The sequence below is a fragment of the Aptenodytes forsteri genome, unplaced genomic scaffold (assembly GCF_000699145.1).
Source record: "Aptenodytes forsteri isolate BGI_AS27 unplaced genomic scaffold, ASM69914v1 Scaffold49, whole genome shotgun sequence".
Taxonomy (NCBI): Eukaryota; Metazoa; Chordata; class Aves; order Sphenisciformes; family Spheniscidae; genus Aptenodytes; species Aptenodytes forsteri.
The window spans coordinates 387,320-402,119 of NW_008795125.1; the positions used below are offsets into that span (position 1 = coordinate 387,320).

General features: G+C 32.6%; 1 protein-coding gene across 1 annotated transcript in view; it reads right to left on the minus strand.

Moving 5' to 3' along the window:
• Positions 1 to 14,800, minus strand: part of CSMD3 (CUB and Sushi multiple domains 3) — an 838,052-nt gene that overhangs the window by 87,109 nt on the left and 736,143 nt on the right. Inside the window, exons 50-53 of the mRNA XM_009277245.2 lie at positions 14,105 to 14,293; positions 7,706 to 7,891; positions 6,135 to 6,329; positions 3,972 to 4,145 (exon numbers count right to left, since the gene is read on the minus strand). Of these exons, the coding sequence (XP_009275520.1) occupies positions 3,972 to 4,145; positions 6,135 to 6,329; positions 7,706 to 7,891; positions 14,105 to 14,293 (744 nt within the window). The remainder of the gene's footprint in view (positions 1 to 3,971; positions 4,146 to 6,134; positions 6,330 to 7,705; positions 7,892 to 14,104; positions 14,294 to 14,800) is intronic.

Consider the following 14,800-nt stretch of genomic DNA (forward strand, 5'->3'; position numbering starts at 1 on the left):
AGTGGTGGAGTCCCCATCCCTGGAAGTATTTAAAAGACGTGTAGATGAGGCGCTTAGGGACATGGTTTAGTGGGCATAGTGGTGTTGGGTCAATGGTTGGACTCGATGATCTTAGAGGTCTTTTCCAACCTTAATGATTCTATGATTCTATGAAATTTTATTCATCATTCACATATCAGTTAAAAAATCTGAAAATAATATGGAGTTAACCAAGTGGACCCTATATATTTCCACTCTGGGAAATGCTCAGTTTAATAAATAGCTGATTACAGGCATGAAAATGAATAAATAAAAAACCTTCAAAACTTTTTTATAATTATGAAAATGTATGTTTTAATGATCATTGTTACTCATATCAGTAAATTAAAGCAAATAAAATTAATGTCATCAATAAATAAAATAATGTAAATATGTTAAGCTTTCATATAAACAGAAATAGAACAATTAATTTCTTCATCAAATATTTAAATATTTTTCCCCGAGGAAAGTGTATAACAAAATACAGAGATTTGTTAGTCTCTTTTTATGAATAGTATATTCAATAGAAATCTATTCTATGTTTCTGAATGTTTCTCCAGGATTTATTACATAGACTTTCCCCCAGAAACTGATTTAATGTTTTCAGTATAGAAAAAGATCAAGGACAATAAATTGCGAGAGGCAGTCTGTAACCTTGGAAACACAAGAGTCATGGTTTTTGTCTTTGACTATTACTTTATTTTAAAAGACTGAAGTGATTTTTTTTTCATATTTTTTTCACCATAAAATCTTGTGAAACATTAATTTGTTTCTAAGACTTCTACAACAGAATTACGTCAGGAGCTCTCTGTTGTTTTGGGTTTTTTTATTTTTTCAACTTGAACATTATTTCTTCTCACGAGCTATGGAGAACAAGAATACTGATGCAGAACTCAATTTCCCACTACATTCAGTGAAAGATCAAACCAAGATCATTACATTGATATGATTACTCACACAGTACTGCATTGTTATTTAGGTATTCTGCAAAAAAAAAGTTAAGTTCAGGAAGGAGGGCAGTTGTATTAAATGTTCTAATTCTCTTTGCCATCTACTGTCTCCTAAGATTCAATAGTCATAAAGTACTATCCGTCTCCTTGTAATAAAAGAAGCAGGAACAGAAAAAGAAAGACAAAAAGGGCTGTGAAGACTATCAAGTTCTCTTCTATATCTAATATCTAATTAGGTTCAAAACTAACTAGTTTTAGGTTCTGTTGTTGATACTTATATTTGTATTTATTCCACCTTTCATAAATTTTTCAAATTACACATAACTGGAATGAAGATTGAGTTGTCTAACACAATGATTAAATGAAACAATTTGAGTAACACTTTTTAAAATATAACTTGTATTTTTAAACAAAATACTTGGAATTCATTAATGTCATCTAAGTGTACTCTTAAGGCATCTTCAGCACTTAAAATAGAAATACAGTGGTAGCTGCTTGAGTCTAAGCATAACTTTTCAGCAAGTAAAAGTGGAAAGGCTCTAAGATAAATGATAAAAAAGGTTTATGGCTGTGAGCAGAAAAGTTTTAGAAGTTAAAAGTGAAATTTAATTTTTTTTCTTACTATTTTTCAGTGATTGAAAACAAACACCAGAATTTATTCATAAGTTGCACAAAAATGTATTTCTGGGATCATTACAATACCCGCTCTGTAGATCTTCCTGCTGTATTTTATCTCCTTTCTCCCACATTCTATCATTTCTTTCATTTCCTCCATTTCCTCCACCTTCTGACAACATTTTCTTTCTCAACCTTCTTAAACAAATTTCTGACTTTTGATTTGCCATTAGCTGAACCCATCCCTCTATCTTAAGTCTCAAATTACTTGTTGAAGAAAGAAGAATTGAACTGAGTTAGTCTGAGTCTTTCCAGAAATCTCATTCCTGCACAGTGATGTAGCACAGCAGGCAGTGTTGCTGCTAGAGCAATTATGGTAGCCATTACTCTCTCCCTTTTTTAAATTTGCTCTGTCACTGGCTTTTCTTTTTTGTTTTGTTTTGGTTTTGTTTTCTTTTTAAGAAGCTATACATGTTTTTCTGTATGCTATATATGATGTATACTACATTCTATTTCTGTAAGTGAAACTTTTATTCATGCTCTCTTCAACAATTTGTCATCATTAAAGCTTTGAAGATATACATTTGAAGATTTACTGTAGTCCTATTAGTATGATACAAAAGGTATCTTTTTGATTACTGTTTTCCCCTCTAGTCATATAGTTGTTTTAACACATTTTCTTAACTGTTTATTGTTACTGTGCATTACAGTATATGAACTTAATAATAATGAATCTCTTCTGAGAAGTAAAAAAAGTTTTGTTTCATCTGAAAACTGATTACTTTAGGGTCTTATTTTAAGTTTCAAGTAAAGATATGCAACCTATTACCATTATTAAGATTATATTACATTTTTATTTCTACAGGCAAATGTAGGAGAAATTAAATTAATTCTGTGTTGATCTTTACTTGGCATAAATTTATTTTGGCAAGATTCTTCAACGCAAGTATTTTTCCAAGGTGCTATTGACAAACAGCAGACAATTTGGCTGGTTTTAGATTAATATTTCTCTGATGAAAATTTTTGTATTTCTCCAAAGTTCAATAGCTGTAACCTTTGCAGACAAACCAGTAAAAATGAAAAAAAAAAGTCAGAACATTTTGATTACACACATACTATGGTGCCCCCAAACTTTTAGATTTAAAACAGTCTGTCTTACCATTTCTGACAACTTAGAAGAAAAAGAAAATCAAACATGAAGATCTTTTCTTTTTTTCCCCCTTTGCTAAATGGTTTTCATTGTAAAAGTGAAACATAAACAAAGCCTGTCTGTTCCCCTCAGCTATATGTCAGGAAACATTCCAGCTTCAGACTTGTAGCTCAATAAGAAACACTTTTGCTCATTCATGAGCCATTCAAATTAAGCTTAATTGAAGATTTGTATCAAATAATGCTGTATTATTTGCAGAATACAAAAGGAGAAGGAAACACAAAATACAAAAGCAGAAGGAAAATTATTTGGGATGGAAAGTAGTCTAAAAAGGTAAATGGCAATCTGCACAAAGATATATTGCAACAAACCCCTATATTTAATGTATCTACTAGTTCAGATTCTTCTGAAAGTCTCAGTTTATTAATATTCTTTTATATTCTTTTATATTCTCATGCCCCCACAAGGTACAATACGACTTTCATATTGCATACTAAAATCAGAACACTATCATAGCTTTGATTTCAACTGAAACTAAAACATTAATTGCATATAGAGTTAAAATCAATGTCTCTACAGTTAACACAATAACCCAGATCAAGGTACACATGATAATAATGAATTAAAAAGAAGCCCTGAAATTGTTTTACTGAGATCACATGTTCATTTTACTCATAAACTATTCAGGGACTGGTGTCTGAGTATTTTAAATAAGTGAAGATGCCTAAACATGTACAGCTAAAGAGTGTCAAATTCCATAAATTGTGACTGGATAGTGATTTTCTATCAGAAATAACGTTGCAGTGCTCCTGCCAAAGTTTCCACAAACATCTTTTTTTTTTTTCCCCTGTATCTTTTGCAAATGTACAAATTCTGTAACATAACCATTGAGTTCAGGTCTACTATGCAGATATTTTACTGAGGATATGTATAATAGCTGACACATCTGGAATCAATCAGTCTTGCTGTTTATGTATAGGTCTACTTTAGAGACATATGCAGCAATCCAGTGACACAGGTTTTGCATGTTGGGAAGGTATTGAAAAAGGGAATCAATCTGTGGAAAGGTAACCATAGTTATAATTTGATAAGGAAAACAACCCAGCCACACACATTTTTAAAATGCAGAACTCTCTTCAATGTCTGTGCTAACAGAAAGAGGCAAGCTGATTCGATTTGCTTACTTTTGTCTGCTAGAGAGAAAGAAAATAGATAAGCTGTGACAGTAGTATCCATACCTAAACATCTGGTCTCAATTCCACTCCAGAGTCCAGAAGACAGACATTCCCTCACGGCAGAGCCAACTAGCATGTATCCTGAGTCACAAGTAAATATAGCTGTAGATCCATATGTGATTTGAGTTCCAATCTTATTCCCATTTGGAGGTGTAGGAAATTCTCCACAGGAAATAACTTTATGGCAAAACCAAAACAAAACAGAAATGTACAGCTGAGTATCACAAACAAACATACAATAACACTTATCAACCAGTAATACTTATCAACCAGTCAACCAGATAAACAAATTTCACAGCTTGAAGTATTTTGCTCTGTAGAAAAAATAGATGAAAAACTCTGCATACAAAGACTATTACTTCCCCAAATATAATACTTAAAAAAGAAGGGGGGTGTGACACCAATTAAAATTGTCTCTGTAAAGTTAAAAAACCTCACCATTCAGAACATTTTTAAATGCTATTTAATTAACTTGGTTTTATCATTTACTTTTTCTTAATATTGGAATATCACAATTGTTGCCATTTTAAAAATTATTTTTATGTTTCTTTGGAAAGATGTCATTTTTATCTTCTATTTCATAATGAAATGCTTGCCCTAGCATTCACACAATACGTTGTTATAATGAGTGAACCATGTGCATGGAATTCCTTGCTATTTATTTACAATTCAAAACGTTTTCATTCAAAATCATATTTCTTTAATAATTTTCTTTTAAGAATTAGTAAAAGAACTTTAGTATTAGTAAACAAGATGGTGGATTATCGAAGGGTGAAAGCATCTAGTGCACTTTATGCTAAAAAAAAATGTAAATGGTAATATTGCAAACAAAACTTCCCAAAACAGTGAAAAATGTTTGCCTTTTAAAGAAGAAAGGGTTACAAGTACATATATAGTATGTAAAATACCTATATACACTATATAGGTGTGTATATTTATAGTATATATATATTACCTATAGAGATATAGATACAGACATATACACAATATTTTTAACACTAGCAGAGGTGAAATATTGCAACTAACTTTTAAAAATCCTCTAAATTATAAATGAAATTTCCAGTAGGTTATAAAGATCTCAAAATGAAGGTTCATTTCCAGTATAATTAATCTGTCTTTGGAATTGCATTTTTCAGCTACTTTTTTATTAGTTTCCAATATATTAAAACTGGAACAAGTTGCCCAGAGAGGTGGTGGATGCCCCATCCCTGGAAACATTCAAGGTCAGGTTGGACGGGGCTCTGAGCAACCTGATCTAGTTGAAGATGTCCCTACCCACGGCAGGGGGGTTGGACTAGGTGACCTTTAGAGGTCCCTTCCAACCCAAACTATTCTATGATTCTATTCTATGATTCTGTAATATTCTCAATAAATTCTAAATATATTCTAAATCACAGTTATCTGGCTTATCTACACATTTTTTTTCTGCTTTTTACATATGTGTGGATTTATACACATACATGCAGATACACACAGTTTAGATACATGTACCAAAACCACAGTCATATCCCATTCTATCAGAGTGTATGTCATGTGTTCACAAAGAGGAAGAATTTTGGGGCTTCAAAGTATACCCAAAATCCCACAATTTTGAAAAACAGGTGACTAAATTTAAATATTTAAAGAAACCTGCTTTTCACAGGGGTGGAGGAGGGGAGCATAACTGTAGCCACACATTTAGCTTGCTTAAAGTATCTGAATATTCATTACTTATTTTTTTGAAAAGTAGCTATTGCAGGTTATCAGGATACCAGCTAATGGTAGGAATGATGTGGACTTGCACACTATATGGTAACCAGCTGAAAGGAGAGATTATTTTATTTATCAAGTGTGCAGACAGGATACAAAGTTTTTGCATTTTTCTAGACTATACAGCATTCTTGACCTTGAAAAATATATAGGAAAATGTTCTCTATTACTTATTTGTACCTTTATACATTTAGGGACCTTTAAAATCCAGAAGTGTGCTTACAGATATTTCCTTGTCACTAAACCTAATGGATTGTATTTGTAAATAATAGCCTTTAGGATACCCAGGAATTCCAGCGAGGAAACATTTTTCTAATTTTCTGATTCCAATATTTAATTAGTTAATTTCTAATTCAGCCAAATAAAATATTTTTATCTGAAGTCTGTACAGCAGGTGCAGATACAACATGTACTCACTTTGGCAGTAAGGCCGCTCATTTCTCCAACTCCATGTGCCATTAGCAAGACACTCGATAGATGCTGGTCCCAAACCATAATACCCTGGATCACAGCTGAAAACTACTTTTGTTTTATACTCATAATGTGAACCATTCACTATTCTCCATCTTCCATGTTCCAGTGTAAAAGAATTGATGCTTGGACATGTAACAACTTCCAGAATAACAAAAACATATAGTTATTTGTGGCTTAGTACAGGCAAATTAGGAAAATCTGTACCATTATTAATTCAGAAATATATTTTAAACACAGTGACATAATGTTTGAAGAGTAAGGCTGTATTTGAAATTGCCTGTGGTTAGCAGGCACTAGTTCTCTCATTTAATTAATAATGATCAATGACCCAGACAGAGTAGTAACTGTGTATGCAGAGCTATGCAATTGGTGTAGATAGAATCTACACCATGGTTGAATTCACCATAGATTGATAGTCATGGAACTCCTGTGACACTTTACATCAGACATCAGAATCTTTACTAAAACATTAGCTACATTTCAATATAGGAATTATTTTTACACCCAGGTAAATTCTGTGAGATCTTAAAGACTCATTTGGAGAGGCTGCAACATTGGTGACAGACAAAATAATATCCATATCCAAGATGGTTTTTCAGCAGCTACACATTTTTATCTCATTTCTTATTTCTATGTGTTCTTCCTCCAAAAACCAAACAAAAACATTCTACAACCCTAATCTAATAGAAAAAGGTTAACAAGCATAACAATTTTTTCCACGACCAAAAGGCACAGAGGAAAATCTTTGCTGGATGCTACTTTCTTTCTCTCCATTAAGATTGGTTCTTTAGATAGAGGAAAAGGCATGAGAGAATGCAATTTACAAGAACAAGAAAAAGAAAAAAAAAGGAAAAAGGGAAAATCCTTGAAAATTATTCTAGGGTATGTTTTCTTTCCTTTGCAAAATTCATTGGGTGAGATAATGCAGCTCTTAATGTGCATCAGACACTCTGACATTTCTGTATCAGTTTTACAATCACCCAGGGTTTCATACCCCATTTATAACTTTGATGGTATCCATGTCTCTTTGGGACTGAACATGCATTTTCTCTTCAGTGAAGTTCCCCCAAGTTTAGATGGTGTAGGATTATAGTGATGGGCTGAATACAAATAATAAGCAGCGGTTTCAAACAAGTATCCCAGAGTACCAGAGACTTTGCAATTCTGGATAGTAAATAGGGTTTGTTAACAGTATATGAACTGTGCAGCTCTCACTGAAGAGATGGCTTTTGTATAAACCTCTGCAACCATTAACTTTGATTTAGCTGCCAATTAATTATCAGTTTGAATATATTCTATAATCTCTAGTGTATTTTTTCTGCTGTCACAGAATGTTTCAATATATGTCTCAGATATATATTTTTCAACTATGTATTTCACAATAATTTAATACCAGCAATTATTCATAGGTCAAAGTAACCTCAAGCTGAAAATTTAAGATTTGTGCCTTGGATAAATAAACAAAATGTACAGCCAGGTTCTTACTCACTGGAGAGTTTTTACATGTCACTTACCTACACAGCGAGGTGTTTTGTTGTGATTGCTCCAGGTACCATCCGGCTGGCAGACTGCAGTAGTAAGTTCCTTGGCTGATAGTCTATATCCATCATTGCAAAAATAAGTAACGCGGGTGCCAACTAAGTAATCTGTAGTTAATATCCCACCATTTAAGGGAGCTTTAGGAATTCCACAAGATATTGCTGAGTAAAGAGAAAGACATAGTTATTTTATATCTTCTTCACTATAAACTTCCACTCATCTCAAAGAGTTTATGCATTGTAATATCAACAGTCTTAAATTCATAAAAATGACTTTTTAACTCCTTAATGTGTATTTTAAGCCTAAAAATAAATTCCCTTAAAATTTTAGGGAATTAAGTCTCAGGAAGTTTTTGTCTTTTGATGGAGGAGGTTAAAAAGAAGAACAATGGTTCACAACTCTGCAGCTATCCATCCAAAATGCAGAAGATGATAATCAAAGAAGAGGCAATAGAGAATATCTGGGAAAAATACGATCAGCATGGTTGAATGAGTAAAGCACCAGTCTCAGACATTAGGATCTAGGTTGTACTTCAGGTTTCTTCCATCAGATGTACTGTGTGACCTCCGGCAAAGCACTAAAATTAACTTTCAACATTCTATTTTTCCTCCTGCAAAGCAGAAAGAAAATACCCTTTTGAAAATATTGAAAATTGGCAAATGAAAGTGTAAGCCACTTTTTTTTTTTTTTTTTTTTTTTTTTTTTTTTTTTTTTTTTTTTTTTTTTTAATTATTCAGCAGAAAGAAAGTACCAAGAGAAGATCTGGCTCTAAATAATGCTCTGTCTGTTTTGGGAATATGACCAAGTTGGTGTTTATTATATCTCAAATTCCTCAATAGTTTGGATTGCAGCAGCAAGATTAGGCAGAGCTATCTGTGCAAAGGGGAGGATAATCAAAAGCTGGTATAACCAAGGTATAATCAAATAACACTGTTTACTGCATAACTGGCCAAGCTAACCTCTTCCTTCAAAACCACATGTTAACAATAAAAAGAAGTTTCAGACAATAACAGAGTTGCCAGAAGGGCCAGCATTCAGCAGGGTGTAAAAACTAGTATCAACCCCCAAAAGACTTGTAACGTTAACAGCTGTTGCTTACGATCCTGAGCACCAACAAATACTACAGCACTACTTGTTCACATACTGAAAATTCTGTCTTTTAGCAATCAGCAAAATATGCATCAGATATTTTGTAGATACAACCTGAGATGTTTTATATCTACCATTGAGATTAATTACTCCTTCAGTATTCAAAAATCTCCATTAGTGACTTAATAAATTTTGAGTCATATTATTGATGTTAACAGAATCAATCTTGTGGCACAACAAAAATATATCCTACCCTTAACCTTAAATTTTTAAGAAACAAGTTTCATTCCAGCACACCAAATGCTTGATAACAGCCTTTTATATAAACAACAGAGCTCCCAAGGAATCACTCAATGACATTTTTAGTTTATAGCAGTTATGAGCTGAATTTTACATATGTGGAAACTCGCACAGAAATTTAGCTTTTAGTTAAGGGAAAAAATGTGAAAAGATCAAGACAAGTTATTGCCACATCTGACAACTTGACAGGATAAAAATGACAAATATGGAACATCCAAAGTGCCCAAAAACCAGGTCTATCACAGAAATGTTTGGTCATTATATGTCAGCTTGGACAGTATTGCCAATCAACATTGTAATTGTAATTGCAACTGAAACATTAAAATCTATTCTTTGTTCAAAAACTTCAGAACACAGTTCCAATTCCAAAGATATACACATACAGCCCTTGGAAGACTTTAATTTTATTAGTTCTCAAAGACCACCAGTCTAAAGACTTATCTGAAATTTTAGAAATTATTATTAGACCAGGATGAAGTTCTTAAATACTCTTCATTAAATGTTAAGGCACCATTCAAAGTTTCTGTGATGACAATTTCCCAAACAAGAATCAGACTATTCATCCTATAAAGGACCTCCAATCCTTGGATTTGCTCTGCCTCACTTAAGAACAACAACACTTAGCAGATGTAGCTACCTTTCACATCTCAGGGATATGAGAAAAAAATTGAGTATCAATGCAGACATCAGTCTAGAGCTGATAACATTTACCAGGAGCATTTCAAACATAGGCAAGACTACTGAAAATATTCAGTGACATACTCCTCTAAACTTAACTACTTGGACATTTAACTTGTGAAGAATTAAGAAATTTTATGAAAACTAAATTTCATTTAGATTGCCTTACAAATCACTTTAAAGGATGCCAACTACGTTTTTGGCATTTAATAAGTTATTGAGTTTTCACACCTGTCCCGATACAGTCAAGCATTTGAAAATAGACAGAAGTCTATTTTGAATAAATACAAGACTTATACATAGATATATTAATTGTTCTAATGTATATGAATATGACTATCTCAAACCTATAGCCATGTCTAAAAAAATGTAAAGGTAGAAGATATTATGCACATCAGATATTTGTTCCAGACCACTACAAATGTACTTCAGCCTCATTTTTGAGAAAATCATAACTCATCAGGTATCATATGTAACCAGGTATTCTTGATATTCTCTTTTTTTTGTAATGCTTTACTATAATCTGCATAACAATCACCAGTTATGCAACACTTATGTCTGCTGTTACGGACAATTTAGATTACTGAGCTAGAGAATTCTTCTGGATATAGTGCTATGTTTTAAATTTTACTTACTTAACATCTCTACCTAGAATTCCTGTAAAAGCATTTGCCTGTTATCCATATATGCTATTATAAAATATTAATACTGGTTTCTGATGAGGCCTGTGTGAGAAATGTTTATTTGCAAGAGAAATATTGCATAATTAAAACCAAGAATCATGTAATGTTGGGATAAAAAATTAAAAAGTAAAAAAAATAACTGGGAGAAAAATGAATGTTTTAAAACACTTTGAATCTTCTGATATCTACGATCAGTTGTAAATATTCAATCATTTATATGAATTCATGTTAATTCTTGTATTCAGATAGATCATTGTAAATCTATTCATTCATTAAAAAGTTTATCATAATCAGACCTCATAATTTAGTTAACCATGGGAATCTTTTATTGACTTGTGATCAGAGGCTTAATATCATTAAAACTGAGATGGATACATGAATGACAACACTCACATTTTGATTCATTTAATGTATGTCTATATAAACAGAACAGTTAATATCTAAAAGTTAGAACAGCAGAAGTTTGTAATTAATTTGTACTGTTGTTACCATTATACTAATACAATATTAGATTTTGAAGCAGTATCCTTTTACTTCTTTTCATGAAAGAGGTTGATTAAAACTGAGATGGATACATGAATGACAACACTCACATTTTGATTCATTTAATGTATGTCTATATAAACAGAACAGTTAATATCTAAAAGTTAGAACAGCAGAAGTTTGTAATTAATTTGTACTGTTGTTACCATTATACTAATACAATATTAGATTTTGAAGCAGTATCCTTTTACTTCTTTTCATGAAAGAGGAAGGGTGCTTTTATATTAACTTTGAAACAGGTTTCAGGTAATTGCTGAAGTCTGGCTTGAGGCATTTCTTTTTGATTCCTTACTGCTGCATTGAGTGTCTTCTAATGAGATATGTTTAGTTTTATAAATAATGTAAAAAAGCTTTCATCCAAGGTTAAAGTGTGTATCTGGATTTTTCAGGTTCTGTCAGTCCTGTAGTGCAAGTGATTTGAAGAATGGCTGGTATTATCTATTTAGAAGTTCAGAGATCAAGATTTCTATTCATATAGGTGTAAGAATGAGAACATTAAAAATTGCTCTAACATTACTCATGAACTTGGAAAAAGAAGCTGTAGTGGAAAAGGCTACTGGCATTCATTGGTTACAGGAGAGGATTCAGAAGTGATAATAATGGTACAGATATAAAATGAAAAATGTAAAGAGAAAGCATTAGTTTAAGTACAGTCATGAAACATTTTGCAGGCAGTAAAAAATGTTTGCCAAGAAATGGACTTAGTATTGCTAAAAAAAAGAACAAACTACCACAAATCACTAGCTGTGCTGATTGTAGAGGTATCATTAAAGAATTCATAAATTTAGAGGCCTTAGATTTCTCATTTCCTATAGGATAATGCCAGTAACTACTACTGTGATTTGACTGGTAATCTTCATTTAGGGCACAGAAAACAAATAGATGAAAATGAGATGCATTGTTTCTAAAGAAATTGCAAATATCCCTTGCACTGCTATGTAAAAAAAAAAAGCCTAATACTTTTTTTTGCTGTGTTAAATGGTCATCTGTGGCAATCCTACATTCAGATGTGTGAAAGAACTGATAAAAATGGCTTTGCTAGTAATGCTATAAATGACAGAGAATGTGAAGTAGAAGGTAAGACTGTGACATTGTCATTTGATATCATCTGGCATAATAGTTGGTAAATTCTGACTGACAATTATAGTAGTTGTTAAAACAATGTTCATCCTCTATAACATGAAGTTCTAAAAACCACTAGCCCATACTTAAAAGAATTAGAACTACTTTGTGGTGAAGCTGTACTGCTCAGTAGTAGGGGGAATGGCAAAGCCCTTGTGTCTTGTAAATATCCTCTGTGAAAGAACATGAGAGATATTGATGGTGTTCTCAACCTTTTGATACAAGAGATCATATCATAAATCTTCTGTATTATCCAGGTATAGGGGATAATTTTCACCTCCGCAAAACAACAGGAAGCTTAGATGTATGACATATGTACGGAAGCAGCTTATTCCTGTGGGTTTTTGCAGTAATAATGTGTCTTTAGGTTGAATCTGAAGAATTTGCTGTTGTGAGTTGCAGCTACATATCATGGCCACAAACCACTTTCTGTGCACAAGGACTTGCTGGAATTGAATAAAGTTCATACCATGTATCAAAGTTAGCTCTCATTAAATGCATAATTAAAACTAACTGTTATTCAATTAATACATACATTAAATAATTTTCAATACACTAACAGTTGGTACCAACAGTCTTTGTACTTGATCAGATACCATCAGATTACTAAGCCCTTAACTCCACTTGTTCCTAAAGTATTATCTGAGTATTGCAACTATTTCCATTACTGAACTCTGCTCAGTATGTTGAGAATAATTACCTGCTATTTGAATTTGGTAAGTTGTTTGTTTAGGGTTTTTTTCATTCCACGTTATTTGATACATCTTATTAACAGTCTGATCAAGTTCTACAAATAACTGTCATGAAAGCAGTCCTTAGATAACTGATGAAAGAGCTAAAGAATGATATGTAGCAAATGCACTGCCTGTACTTTTTTTCTTTTTGAACATTTTAAGTTTTTAAAAATACAGGCACACTTTTTATATATTAATAGAGAAATTTATAAAAGCTTTGAAACTGAGATTGTTTCATCTTTGACAAAGGTTAGGCAGTTTTGCTTTAGATTTATACAGTTCAAAGAATTTTTGTCAAAAAAACCTCATGGGAAATTAACATGGAACATTCCTACAGCATTTATCTCCACTGGTCAACAGGAACAAAATGCACATATTTTGAATAAATATATCTGCAACTTCTCATGAAAAAAAAAATTCTAATAGAGATTGTTTCATCTTTGACAAAGGTTAGGCAGTTTTGCTTTAGATTTATACAGTTCAAAGAATTTTTGTCAAAAAAACCTCATGGGAAATTAACATGGAACATTCCTACAGCATTTATCTCCACTGGTCAACAGGAACAAAATGCACATATTTTGAATAAATATATCTGCAACTTCTCATGAAAAAAAAAATTCTAATAGTTCATTGGAGTGACATAGGTAAGTTATCAGAACAATAGCATTCTTCTCAGGAAAGGAAGAATTAGAATACAGTTACGATGGGTAATAAATAACCATTTCCTTTTCCTTGTTAAGTAGAATATGTTTTGATTTTATAAGGCAGAAGAAACTAAATTAAATTAAACAGTTAACCCAATGAATTATCTTTTAAATTTCAATTTGAACTGCAAAAGATTAGAATGGCATCATAGGCAATGCTTTTTTGGTCCAGTTTCCTGGTTTTTATATAGTTCTTGGATCATGATAAATGAACTTTATTAAATATTCAGTTTTAAATTAACTTTTTGAAAAATTTCATACTTTAAATTTGTGGGGTTTTTTCCCTCACAGTGATGTAGATTTTTTGTAGTATCTGCCAGTCTTAGCAAATTCTGTTGAAATAGTTTCTTAAAAATAAATTTGTTTTGTAAGTTTTACTAAGTAGAAAAATTTTGGTACAGAGGCATGACCATTAAATGATTACCTGTTATTCATTTTAAGTTAGAAAACTGATGGCTTATATTAGAAAAAGAAAAAAAAGAGTTTCTTAAGGTGTATTATTTTATAATGAAAGAATTTACCTTGACAAGCTGGGACTGGAACATCCCATGAGTAATAACCATATGGAGACTTCCTGCATACAGCAGTACTTTTCCCAATGAGCCGAAAACCTCGATCGCAAGCCCAGCGAACCATACTGTTGAGCTGTCCACCTGTCTGACTGACGATGAAACCATGTGGAGGGGACTCTGGAGTACTACAGTAGAGAGCTTTAAACATAAATATTGAATAAATAACAGATGCATTTAGAATCCAGATGACAATTCTTGACAAATTCTTGTTAAATTCAGCGGACATCTGATAACAAGCTGAGAAAACATCACTAAAAGTTGTTGTATTTTGTATCATGATCATGCACGCATCAAGCAATTTCACTAAGTATAAAGGTAAAAGAATAGGGCTCTATAAGGACTTCAGGTTTTAGTAGCCTCTGTCCTGGTTTCGGCAGAGATAGAGTTAATTTCCTTTCTAGTAGCTGGTACAGTGTTTTGGATTTGGGATGAGAACAAAGTTGATAACACAGGGATGTTTTAGTTGTTGCTAGGTAATGCTTACACTAGCCAAGGACTTTTCAGCTTCCCATGCTCTACTGACTGAGAAGGCTGGAGGTGCACAAGAAGCTGGGAGGGGGCACAGCCAAACTGGCCAAAGGGACATTCCATACCATGTGACGTCATGCTCAGTACATAAACTGGGGAAAGCTGGCCGGGGGGGCC